Genomic DNA, 13,862 nt, shown 5'->3' with positions numbered 1-13,862 from the left:
ACATCGACCCCCATTATATTTGTATTTTAAGCACTTAGTGCCCAAACAAAACCACAAGATACTGGTTTACAGCTTTCAGTATTTTTGTGGTTTTGCTCCTGATATCAGGGGAAAAATTGTGACTAAAAAGGGGTCTGGACAGGTCTGTGTACTGTCTGGTTATGGCATCAGTTTACCATGTGAAATTAAATTTATGGTGGAGCAAGATATCACCAGCTATTGATCTCAAATTAATGTGGCAACATTTTAAACAGATTTCGTTTGTTAAAATCCTTATTTTTGAAAATATACTAACTTGGACTGTGAACTACATAATCAGCTTCTGTGTGTTTTGGTGGAATAATAAATGAGCTTTGTACACGTAAAATAGTTGTCGCGGTTGTCAGGTACCAATTCACTAAAAACTTTGCATAATTTCAAAACAAGAAAACTTCATCTATACATTCAGGATATCAAAGCCATTACTATTTATCACTTTATGGCTAAATAAACAAAACAACTTCATAAATACCAGTTCCATGTTTCCAAAACGAGCATGTCCTTTTAGCTGGGTCTCCACCTTCATCACAAGCTATTTCGAATGTGTGTGCTGTCTAACTGGCTCAAATTGATAACCTTTAACGACTTTATAAAGCTAATATTCTTCACCGTCTTCATGGGACCCTTTAGAATAGTGTTCATCGCTCAAAATTCTTCGTCGTTCTTACAATGTATTCCAATGCTCGCCATGTTGTCACCGGGTCTGACGTCATGTTCCTTCTCGGGTTTTTCTGCTTCATTTCAGTCTTTTTTCGGTGAATCCAGCAGTGTGCGAACCTTTTTTGGCGGATAATTGAAAAATAAAAATGTTTCCGTCATTATGGATATCAGATTCAAATTCTGGATAAAAAACTGTATAATAGCAAAAAGGTGCATTGAGGAACTTCCATCCCCTTTAATTAAAAAGATAAACAGAAAAACAGATTGTAGTACTGCAAAACTATTTAATCAGGCATATTATCATAGATTGGTTCTCCTGCAGCCACTATTTTTTTTTCCAGCCACCAAACTGGCTGTGTTGTAGTAGCTGACCTATTATGAACATGTGATATGTAATACATGTAAATGGACACCCAATATCCATTTCCCTCCTGAAGTAGTCTGGTACCCATCACCAAAAGTGTGAGTCGTTACACCACAACAGGCCCATAATTGTTGCGGTGAATGATAATGGTATTGCGGTGGATGAGTGACATTGAAGTTTAATGCTGTGGAAACAGCAAGCTAAACTTGTCTTCGCTGTTTGTGTTAAGAGCACAATTGGGCATATAAAAATTTTCGAGTAAAAGTCCCCTCTAACAATTTTACTTTCAAATGTAAGTTCCTTGATGACTTAATTGAAATTTGTACCTGAGAATAAGAAAATTAGTCCTGAACAATTTTCTATTCCTTGTTATTTTCACATTTGCCAATGTTCACTAAATACTGTACTATATATTTTAGCACTGTAACTGTTTATACTATAGCATGCACAAAACGTAATAAAATGAAACCTTATTTAGCTTTCTTAGTATTTTGATCTCTTAGAACTAAATCTAGCTGTAGACATGTTGCATGTGTATTAATGACGGTCATTTGTTGATTTGATGAGTGGCCCAAACTTTTTATTTTAAGCATGACTCTTGAGTTACAGACTCACAGTCACAGGTTTGGTGACTTTACCCAGCTGACTTTGGGTGATTACCCAGGTGACTTTGGGTGACAAGAGGGGTGCAACCTAAACCGATCCCCAGTCAATTGTACCGCGCATTGGGTGTGCTCCGATTCCCCAGCCACCGAAAATGATCGAACAATTTCTGTGGAAAACGTGAGCGATGCTCGCCTATCAACACCTGTCCTTGGCGATCTCAAAAGATTTGACTTCAGGCTGATCTTATTCCCCTGATCAGTATCAGACAATATTTTGCATTTCATGCTGGTCGGCTGATTGTCTTTGTCATAATTCGCTGATCGGATCAAAGCTCTGCAAAAGACATTTACTCCACATCACTATTGTGCAGAATACATTTGAATCCAAAAACTAGTTTATTTTTAGCGTTTTAGCCCTGGTGTAACTGAATTTCTTTGACATGGCTCATGATGTTGATGATTATCGACGTAAATGCGGTCGCAATACATGAAGCAGCTCTGAATATGAGCTTTTGGCCTAACTTCCGTACATCCTCAGTACGGTTAACTTGCATTTCCTGTTTCCGGGTGAATACCGGTTGTTTTGGAGCAGGCTTGTTTAGTTAAAGTTCATGAAATAAACACGTAAATTAATGTCAAGACCACATAAAATAAGCGACGTCTTGAGAGTGCGAGGGGAGGGGCATTACTGTTACTCGTATTAGTGCCTCAACATGGCTACGCTCGTGAAAGTAAAACAACAAACTCAAACGCATGTTCGTTCACTGTTGTCAACTAATATCCAGATTAATTTTAGGCCATTTTTCCTCAATTTTCGGGAGGAATGTTCGTGAAAACTTGAAAATCCGGAATTCCATGAAAATCTGGAGGAGTTTCATCACTGGAGTTTGGTCTGCATTGCCGGCAATAAGTCGGACTCATTTCCAGTTAGAGATTGACTCTGCCAAGGCTACCCTTTGTAACTTTTATGGACATAATCTCTGAGTGGCTAGGATGAGAATCAGCACCTCCAAAATCTGAGACCATGGTCCTCAGTTGGAAAAGGGTGGTGTGCCCTCTACGGGTCGGGGATGAGAGCCTGCCCCAAGTGGAGGATCTCAAGTATCTTGGGGTCTTGTTAACGAGTGAGGGAAGGAACGAGTGAGATCGACAGGTGGATCGGTGCAGTGTCTGCAGTGATGCGGACTTTGTATCGATCAGTTGTGGTAAAGAGGGAGCTAAGTCGGAAGGCCCAGCTCTCAATTTACCTGTCAATCTATGTTCCAACCATCACCTATGGGCCCGAGATGTGGGTCGTAACTCAAAGAAAGAGATCCCTGATACAAGCGCTGAAAAGAGTTTCACCCGCAGAGTTTGCCGGCTCTCCCTGAGAGATAGGGTGAGAAGCTCGGTCATCCGGGAGGGGCTCAGTGTTGAGTCGTCGCTCTTCCGCATTAAGATGAGTCAGGTAACGTGGCTGGGGCATCTGATCTGGATGTCTCCCGGACACCTGCCTGGTGAGGTGTTCTAGGGATGTCCCACCGGAAAGAGATCCCGGGGATGACCTCATGCACGCTGGAGAGATTGTCTCTCGGCTGGCCTGGAAATACCTCGGGATCGCTCCAGAAAAGCTGGAAGAAGAGGCTGGGCAAAGGGAAGTATGGCTATCCCTCTCAATGAATGGGTCTTTGTGTTGCAGTGTTGGGGGAGTGATGGTTGGAAGTGGACATTGAGCCACCAGTTGCGAATAGTAATCATAATCCTGTATTTAAGGCCTTTCGTGACAGTGCGCGGAAGTAGGAAGTAACCTGTCGTTACCTCGTGTTTGCAGCCAAAGTTTATCTTCCCTCTGAACTGAGTAACTCTAAAGAGGTATTGTTTACCGCACGGGCTTTTTTCCGTGTCGTCATATGGTGAGTTCCTTTTTATTTAGGGTGTCTCGCAATCGCATGCTCACTGTTTATAATTTTTATTTTTTTGACCGTGGTTCTCAAGTCCCTTTTGGGTATCTGCTCTTACAGCATTGCCATCCCTGACAATGTCATTTCAAATTTTTACACACCTTAACGTCTGAGCTTATCTATTTGTATGAATGGGTTACTTGAGTCGTTTATCTGGTGAAATTTTCAGATCAATAGTGCAATGACTCTGACCCAGTTGTCACCACTGCTCCCCTCTCCCTAAAAACTTCATGAACTCAGCATTCACCCAAGCTACCATGCTCTGGGAGATGGTCACCAAAGGATGGTTGGGCATTCAACTCAGATGTCAAATTAATGATCAACTTTACATCAAATCTGGACTCCTGTCTTCAAAGACTAATATTTTTCTTTTGAAGTCACAAAGCGACAAAAAGGTTGGACTCTTCCAACCACTAGAAACATTGACAACACTTGCTCGTGATTGAGAATGACTGCAATGTGTGGGGACTCCTAAGGTTTCTTGAACTGAAAATAAATCTGTTTTGATATTTAACAATCTCTGTATAAATATTCCAAATATATGCCGTCTATGTCATTGTGTCCGCTTTGCTGCTCCAGCTGCGAGATATTGAGAACTCTTCATCTGAAAGGTCAAGTGTCATCCCTATAAACATTCTAAAATAGATATTGTAATGAAAACTACATATAACATTATTCACTTCAATGTCTATACGAATAAATAAATATGAGCAGAAAGCGCGTCATCAATGCACAAAGTTGCAGAAGTGTCATTTTATGACATCCAAGTGGTCGCCATATTGGCTGGATCCCCTGTCCGTGACATCACCCGGACATTTGCCAATGAAAACACGCGGTGGACCCTACTATGGGAGACGAACACGCCCCTTCTGACACGGAAGCTCTTTTCGAAAAGGAGAACATCACACAAGCGAGTGAAGTTAACGGGGCAATATTACCCTATCGTTTCGAGCCATATTCAGATGATATGCGATCACGGCCAAACTGCCTCCCTGTCCGATCCACTTCCGTGGCGGAGATGAGCCATCGCAGCCGGCCGGTGTGGCTCATTTTCGGCGCCGAGGTGGCGTATCACGGAACCGAGCCAGGGTGCTTTAGTGGGTTGTTCATAGCCGCCGCAGTACGCGATGAACAACATCGTCGAGCCGGGGAGCTATACTGCGTTGTCGTCGCACGCGGCTGAGTGAGGCATTGTCGGCTGCGTTCTTCAGAGCTGTCTGCAAGCCTGACGCGCAGCCTTCGCCGAAGCAGTGACCGGCGGACGCGGCGCCTCGGCCGGTGTGGCTCATTTTCGGCACCGAGGTGGCTTATCACAGAGCCGAGCCAGGCTGCTTTAGGGCGTTGTTCATTGCCGCTGACCGCGATGAACAACAATGTCGAGCCAGGGTGCTTTATGGCGTTGTCGTCGCACGCGGCTGAGTTCGGCTGAGTTGTCTGCACAGTTGTTCAGAGCCGCCGCCACCCGCGAGCCCTACGCGCAGTCTTCGCCCGCGAGCCAGACGCCATCAGACGTGCACATCAACACATTTAGCACACCTGTCATACGTACGCAGATCTTTTGTTACGTTGAGACCGATTACGGGGTCCGCCCCAAACTATTTTTTTAGCAGCTGTATACACACCTACCTGTCAATTGGAACCCACGAAGCGCTCGTCCTATGCACCCGTGTAATCCATTTTTCACGACGAAACGGGTCTCTTGCAAACTTATGAAGGGTAAAGCCATCCTCCCGAGTGTTCAAGCAATGTCCAGCAATGCAACGAGCCGGCACTCTCACTAAGGAACAACAAGCAACCTTCCTGGAGATAAAACTAATAGAAACAAATGAGTGCAGTTGAGGGTGGTCCTCCCATGTACGTCACTTCCTGCTTCTTCTCAAAAACAAAATCCGAAAGGATTTTCATGGCGGGAGTTACAAAAAGCTGTATACGTCAAAAATCATGTTATGTGGTGAAAAAACAAATGGCTCCATGTCGGCTGCCGTTTTTTTCCATTCATAACAGACTAAAAATCATGCATTTTATGACAGTGGCCCTTTAAGGGTTCAGTTAAGGGTGTACCCTGCCTCCTGGCTGATGACAGCTAGGATAGGCTCCAGGATACATTGTTTATCAAAACAACCGGACTTCCCCTTTAATATATTTTACTGACTACTTATTTATGCAGTCACTCACGTTTGAAAAATGTACGGGTGTGGTCAGTCATGGCCACAAATACAGTATAAAGTTGCGGGTGTGGTCCACCAGTCATGCCCGCACATATAAAGTTGCGGGTGTGTGCTGTTTATAACTATGAGTGTTCCCCCTTTCAGAGCAGGGGGGGGCGGTGTCAGGTAGACTAGGAAGTAGAAGTAGGCTGAGCAGCAGCTTATTAAAAGATTGTGGGGGAAAAAAAAGCCGTCAGGCTGTGGTTCACTGTGCTGGATCGCTTTTCATGTGGGCTGAGGGTGCGCGACAAGTGCGCAGTGGCGCAGCTTAGAGGGAACATTGGCCAAGACTCCACAAAATAAGCGACGTCTTTCAATATCTATGTATTTCTACCCGTAACACATTTTACATGTGGTTTTTCGTGCTCGACTGTGCAAATTTGAGAGTGCGATGGCGCGCAGGTGCGTACGCGGCCGCCAAATTACAGTAACTACAGCAATTCGTGGATGTTTAAGAAACATCGAACGTGAGTAACTTCATAACTCATACGACGGAGGCCGTGAGAACTTGGGAAATTTAACAAGTCTTATCTTAGTACCCAAATTGGTACCGTATCGTTCATGTCGAAGCAGCTCGGCTCAAATTAGCCTAGCCTAGCTGGGACTGCTAACAACGAAAGCATCTGTTTTCCAATATTGAAAGGAAACAAACGCTAGTATCTCCACGTCCTGCAATCTTACGTATCGTACACAACGAGGGTAGTGAGTACCAATAAGAAGTTGGGCGAGTGGAAACGCCAACATAAACTTGCTTATCGGCCTAGTATTCCTTAGCTTAGCTTGCTAACAACAAGACGCGTTTGTGAGCAATTCGTGGATGTTTAAGAAACATCGAACGTGAGTAACTTCATAACTCATACGACGAAGGCCGTGAGGACTTGGGAAATTTAACAAGTCTTATCTTAGTACCCAAATTGGTACCGTATCGTTCGCACTGAAGCTGCACGGCCCAAGTTAGCCTAGCACGCTAACGTTTTGCCGACGTATAGTATACAACGAGGACCAAAAATCAATCTTTGACTCAACCTTTAACTATGAGTGAGGGCCATTGTGGTTTGAATCTACTCCATCTACATATCCCTTAAATCACCATATCCTTTATATTTTTAACACAGTTCGTATGTGATTTGTGTACCTTATGTGCTGACTGTTTATTGTGATTGCTTTCATTTGATCTTAACTTTAACATAGAGTAGGTAGTATGTAAATTGTGTATCTTTTGTGCTGACTTTGTTTATTTGATTGCTTCTTTTTGATTATCTGGAGCCCGTTGTGCAGCACATTATTCTGCTACCGGTCGGCCGGTCCCAAGCCCGGATAAATGCAGAGGGGTTGCGTCAGGAAGGGCATCCGGCATAAAACTGTGCCAAATATATATGAGCGTTGATCGGATGAATTCTACAACAGTGAGGTCATGGCCCGGGCTTCCTACACTCGCACCCGGAAATGTTAATCTACAAGTTGTAAGTAGAAATTCAGATAATGTAGATCCAAGACAAAAAAAAAAAAGAGGAAGAAAGCGGATTAATATTTACACGAACCAAGCGCATCACTTCACCACTGACACCAAAACTCCCCCACCGACACAGACGAGTGGGCCAACAAGGGACTCAATGAAATATTCTAAATGACTGGCCCATAATTGTTCATACAAGATGTACACAGTCATGATGCGGATCTTTTGTTACATTCTGAGAAAAGGGGACGATTATGTCGTTGGACACGGATTTCTGGAATGTTCCTATAAAGGACAAGGATGGGTATCGATGGAGCTTCTTACTGCCACGGCTGCTTTCAGACAAGTACAGTAATCCCTCGCTTTTCACCGTTAATTGGTATCAGACCCACCCGCAAAAAGTGAAAAATCGCGGCGTTTTCTTTTTTGCATCATAGGTTCTTGTCGTCTTGCTGGGCATGCCACATTATACCCCATCAATGCGGCTTCTTGCTGCAGTACTGTACAAATGTATGCTGGAATTTTTGTTTTTTGTTTTATACCGTTAAACATTTAGAAGGTGATAATAAATGAAGGTACGTGGAAAAATTAGACACTCTTGGCATAGAGGATCCATATTTAATGCCGAAATCGTTTTCGGCGATAGGAAATCTGACTGTTAATTCGCTTCTGCTCATGTTGAAGAACTGGATATATACATGTATCTGGTGAATAAATCATCGAGATTAACACAGAAGAGTTTGAAAGTGTATAAAAGTCTGGACACATAAAAATACCTTGTTGCTGGATCTGTTCTCAATCAGGAAAAAATCCCATATAGTGATTTTTTTCTATACAATTACCAATACGGAGGATCAGATGGTAAAGCGTTGGCCTCTCAGTTCCCGGGTTCAATCCCAGACCCACCTGTGTGGAGTTTGCATGTTCTCTCCGTGCCTGCGTGGGTTTCCTCCGGGCACGCCGGTTTACTCCCACATCCCAAAAACATGCAACACTGGACACTCTAAATTGCTCTGATGTGTGATTGGGAGTGTTGTTGTTTGCCTGGTAACCAGTTTAGGGTGTAGATTAAGTAGTTCTGAGCATCCCATACACAGAGAAATGATGAGAAATGTGATTGGTGCAGATTGGTGCAGTGGAAAAGTGATGGGTAAGTACAGCATCCAGGAGTGGGACTTTGAGGGACAGATAGTGTTGGACTTTGCAAAAAGGATGGAAATTGCAGGCGTGAACACTCCACCCCTCCATAAGAGGCAGGAACGTTGGGTGACCTAAAACAGCGGAGGTGGAAGCACGCAGGTGGATTACATTTTGCGCAGAGGATGTAAACTGAACGAGGTTAGTGACTGTAAGGTAGTGCTCGGGGAGAGTGTAGCTCGACAGCATAGGATGATGGTGTGTAAGATGACTCTGGTAGCGGGTAGGAAGATTAAGAAGGCAAAGGTAGAGCAGAGAACCAAGTGGTGGAAACTGAGAAACAATGTTATGGGGCCTTTCGGAAAGAAGTGAGTTAGGCTCTCTTTAGACAGGAGGAGCTCCCGGATGACTGGACTACTACAGCCAAGTTGATCAGAGATGCAGGTATGACAGTACTTGATGTCTTCTTGTAGGAAAGGGGAGAAGGAACCCCAAAACACAGAAAGTCATACAAGGAAAGAAGTTAGCAAAGAAGAAGGGGGACACTGAGAGGACTGAGGAGAGGCGAAATGAATACATTGAGATGCGACGTCTGGCAAAAGGTAGAGGTGGCGAAGGCTAAAAAAGAGGCATATGACGACATGTATACCTTGTTGGACAGGAAAGAAGGAGAAAAGTATCTCTACAGTTTGAAGAGGATGAAAAATGGAAAGGCAGTCCTGATGATATACCTATGGAGGTATGGAAGTAATTTGGAGAGGTGGCTGTGGAGTTTCTGACCAACTTATTGAAAATAATACTCACGGGCAAGAAGATACTTTAAAAAATAGAGGAAAAGAATGCTAGTTCCCATTCATAAGAATGAAGGTGATTTGCAGAGCAATGGGAAATATAGAGGAATAAAATTGATGAGCTGCACAATAAAGTTATAGGAAAAGAGTAGTGGACGGTAGACTTGGACCAGAAGTATCTGCGAGCAACAGTATGGTTTCATGCCTACAAAGAGTACCACAGATGCATTGTTTGCTTTGAGAATGCTTGTGGTAAAGTCCAGAGAAGGTCAGAAGGAGCTACATTGTGTTTTTGAGGATCTTGAGAAAGCCTATGACAGAGTACCAAGAGAGGAACTCCAGTACTGCATGCTTAAGTCTGGTGTGGCGAAAAATATGTCAGGATAGTACAGAACATGTATGAGGGCGGGAGAACAGTGGTGAGCTGTGTCCTAGGTGTGACAGAAGGTTTTAAGGTGGAGGGGAGACTGCATCAGGGATCAACTCTGCGCCCCTTCCTGTTTGTTGTTGTAATGAATGGACTGACAGATGAGATTAGACTGGCATCTAGGACTATGATGTTGGCAGATGACATTGTGATCTGCAGTAAAAGCAGGGAGCAGGAGGAGGAACAATTAGAAAGATGGAGGCATGAACTGAAAAGTAGAGGAATGAAGATTATCTTAAGTAAAACAGAATATATGTGCATGAATGACAGGGTCGAGGGGGAAGAGTGAGGCTACAGGGAGAAGAGATACTATCAAAGGTGGACGACTTCAAATAATTGGTGTCAACAATCCAGTGCAATGGTGAGTGTAGTCGGGAAGTGAAGAAACGGGTTCAACCAGGTTAGAACAGCTGGGGGAAGGTGTCTGGTGTGTTATGTGACAGATGAGTCTCTGCTAGGATAAAGGGCAAAGTTTATAAAACAGTAGTGAGGCCAGCCCTGATGTAAAGATTAGATAATGTCATTATATGCTGTGCATACAATGAAATGATGATTGCTTCTCCACAAGGTGCAAGGTCCAATGAAATAGATTTAAAAAAACATCTTGGGTAAAAACAACAGATAAAACATCAAGGTAAGTTCTTGCTAAAATAAATAAATAAATGCGCAAAAGTGCAGTTGCATTATATTCCATTACAGTACTGTTATAGTCACTGGTTCTGAGTTCAAGGAGTTGATGGCTCTGGGGAAAAAGCTGTCCTTGAATCTTGTTGTCAGTGTTTTGTGGGACCTGTACCGCCTGGCAGAGGGCAGCAGGTTAAACAGGTGATGACCAGGATGTGAAGAGTCCTTTACAATATTAGTGGCTCTGCTGTGATAGCAGGAGTTGGCAATGTCCTCTCGGGAGGGCAGAGAGCAGCCAGTGATCTTCTGGGCACTGTTGACCGCTGTTTGCAGAACTTTCCTGTCTGGTGCTGTGCATCCAGCATACCACACTGTTATGCAGTATGTGAGGATTCTTTCCACGGTGGTTCTGTAGAAGGCCAGCAGCAGCTTTGCTTCCTAGTTGTTCTTCCTGAGCACTCTCAGGAAGTGCAGTCGCTACTGGGCCTTTTTCACCACAGCATTGGTATTTACAGTCCAAGTGAATTTTTCAGTGATGTAGAGTACCAGAAATTTGAAGGAGTGGACCCTCTCCACACACTCCCCAGTGATGAACAGTGGGACCAGGTCAACGCTGGACTTCTAGAAGTCCAGGATGATTTCCTTCATCTTTGTGGTCTTTACTGTAAGGTTGCTTGCAGAACACCACTTTGACAATTTACCACTCTCATCTCTGTAGGCAGACTCCTCTCCTTTTGAGATGGGCCCAATCATGGTGGTATCATCAGCAAACTTGATAATGGAGTTGCTGGGATGGGATGGGATACAGTCATATATTCTACAGAGTGTATAGCAGAGGACACATTACACAGCATTGGGGGGACCCGGTACTGAGGGTGATTGAGGAAGAGGTCTGAGCCAAGTCTGACAGAAGATCCCTGACTGCTCCCTGCCCTCCCTCGAAGACATTGCCAACTTCCAGATCACATTAGAGCCACTAATCTTGTAAAGGACATTTCACATCCTGGTCACCACCTGTTTAACCTGCTGCCCTTTGGCAGGCGATACAGGTCCCACAAAACACGGACAACCAGATTCTAAGACAGGTTTTTCCCCAGAGCCAACAGCACCTTGAACTCAAAACCACTGAACAGCACTGTAATGTAATATTATGCAACTATACTTTAATTTGCTTTCCTTAGTTTTAAATAATCTACCAAAGCATGCACAGGGAACATAAGACTGAAATATACACTATGCATATTTATTTATTTATTTATTTATTTGTTTGTTTGTTTGTTTATTTATTTACTTTTGCAATAACTGTGCCTTGGTGTATGCATTTTATCTGTTGTTTTTATCAAATATGTTCCTTTTTAATTCTATTTTATTCACACATGGACCTTGTGGAGAAGCACTCATCATTTCGTTGTATGTACAGCATATAATGACAGAGGCCTTTGACTTGACTTTGACTTGACATGTGAGCAGTGGGTGTTACAGAGGAAGATGCAGGAGACAGGGTTAGATGGAAAAAGATGACACGCTGTGGCGACCCCTAACGGGACAAGCTGAAAGGCAGCTGAACTGGCTGCACGTAAACGGTTGTCATGTTTGTTAGTTTATAAATTATTTTGTTAATTAATTAATCCCCCCACCGTTCTTATTTAAAGTACACAACAGATATAGTGTTCGGTGAACCTGAACCTCGGGATTGGATCATTAACAGAATGAGGAAGCACTTAAATTATTTTATCAAAAAGAACTGAACAATTCGGTGAAGGATTCTTTTTATGGAACGTGTACGAGTATACTCAAGAGGAATGCCGTGCCCATCACTTTCTCAGACAGAAGAGCGGAAACCGGAGACGCGTCCTTATATCCATCCATAATACAATTATCATGACACCTTTGTCAGTCTTTATTTAGTCATTATCTATCTCCTATATAACAAGGGAATGGCTAAACTAACGAGTTAACTAATCTGGGTAAACGGAAACGCAGGTTTTTGTGAATCAAATCAGAGAAAGCTAATTGTGCTTTCGGCGAGCATGCTAGCTACAAACTCACATGTTCATCAATCTAAGCACAATTGTGTAAAAGTATTTGTTCCAAAAATGACAATCGATGAAAATGTCACGGAAACACGTCTTACCCTGCTATGAGGAAGATGACCCTCAGTGGCTCCCTGGCGATGGTAAACAAGAACAGAGCGATTGCAGGCCCGAAGGCAATGAAGGTACAGCCAAAAAATACGGCCACCGTCATTTTCGGTTATTTTTTGGGAACTGTGCAGAAAGCTGTGTAACCCGGAACGCTTTAGTCGAATATTTAATTATTAGCGGTCTGCTTTGGTTATCGAAGGTGGTACGCGACAACTCCCTCAACTTCCGCTACTTCACGCGGCTTCTCTTGTGATTATGTCACATGACCCAGGGTTTAAAAAAAATTCACAAAAACTTTATTAGTAAAAATTTGCGCAAGCAGTGCATTAATCAATATTTTTGTTTACAATATATGATGAATATTTTATCAATTTTGAGACATTGAGATCCAATTTCTTTGTATTATATATTAATCCACCATTTTCTTCGTCACTTATCCTCACAAGGGTCGTGGGAGTGCTGGAGGCAATCCCAGTTGTCTCATTGAACTCATTGCCACCAAATCGCACGGCACATGGAGACAGACACCCACACTCTCAATTACACCTTGGGGAAATTTAGAGTGTCCAATTAATGTTGCATGTTTTTGAAATGTGGGAGGAAACCGGAGTGCCTGGAGAAAACCCACGCAGGCACGGGGAGAACATGCAAACTCCACACAGGCGGGTCCAGGATTGAACCCGGGAACCTCAGAACTGTGAGGCCAACGCTTTACCAACCGATCCAATGTGCTACCCACATTATTTTATCCATCCATTCATTTTCTTCACCACTTATCCTGACAAGGGTCAAAGACACCGTCCTCGTCCTCCCACTCCTCACCGGCAACAGTGAAACCGGCAGACCCGCAGCCCAGAGGGAGGAGGGGCTGCCAAATCACAAGGTGTTCTGCCGCGAAATGCGGGCGGAGATAGAGCGGGAGAGTGCCGAATTGACAGCTCTCACGGCCCAGGTCCAGCAAGGATTAGAGAACCAGCAGAGCTACGCTGACGTCGAGACTGCGACAGACTCGTCACTGACTTTTGCTCACGCGGCAGTGGCAACGGATCCATGACCAAGCAGGGCTCATGTTGATGTTGCAACGGATTTGCTGCCGAGACACCCCCACGTTGCAGTTGCAGTTTCGACAGACTCATTACGGACTTTTGCTCGGCGGTGGCCACTGATCCGCTGCCGAGCAGAGCTCACGTGCCAGTGGAGACCGATCCGCCGCTGCCTCACCTTGCTGTCCAGGAGGTGGCGACGTCTCCGCAGCCGCTTCTCGTCCGTGCCCAGGAGTACCGGTGGCGATCGGTCCGCGGCCGCTCCACGCTCCTGCTTCGTCGGCGACCGATCCACGGTCCCCCCCGTTCCTGCTCTGACGGCGACTGGCACGCCCATTCATTCCCGTCCAGGAGGGGGTGGCGAGGACGCCGACGCCGCCTTCTCACGTTCCCGTCCAGGAGGAGGTGGCAATGGTTGCGCCGCC

At 44.4% G+C, this 13,862-nt stretch overlaps 1 protein-coding gene across 3 annotated transcripts in view; it reads right to left on the bottom strand.

Moving 5' to 3' along the window:
• aph1b (APH1B gamma secretase subunit) overlaps window positions 1–12,650 on the bottom strand; it is a 109,272-nt gene extending 96,622 nt beyond the window's left edge. For all 3 annotated transcript variants that reach the window (XR_009794049.1, XR_009794048.1, XM_061813401.1), the window contains exon 1: window positions 12,385–12,650. Coding sequence is in view for 1 of the 3 variants with exons in the window: in XM_061813401.1 (XP_061669385.1) it covers window positions 12,385–12,497 (113 nt within the window). In the remaining 2 variants the exon portion in view is untranslated. The remainder of the gene's footprint in view (window positions 1–12,384) is intronic.
• Between the last annotated feature and the right edge of the window lie 1,212 nt (window positions 12,651–13,862).

This window comes from Syngnathoides biaculeatus, chromosome 3 (genome assembly GCF_019802595.1).
Source record: "Syngnathoides biaculeatus isolate LvHL_M chromosome 3, ASM1980259v1, whole genome shotgun sequence".
Classification (NCBI taxonomy): Eukaryota; Metazoa; Chordata; class Actinopteri; order Syngnathiformes; family Syngnathidae; genus Syngnathoides; species Syngnathoides biaculeatus.
The sequence above is the reverse complement of the archived record's forward strand: the minus strand, read 5'-3'. Positions and strand labels throughout refer to the sequence as shown.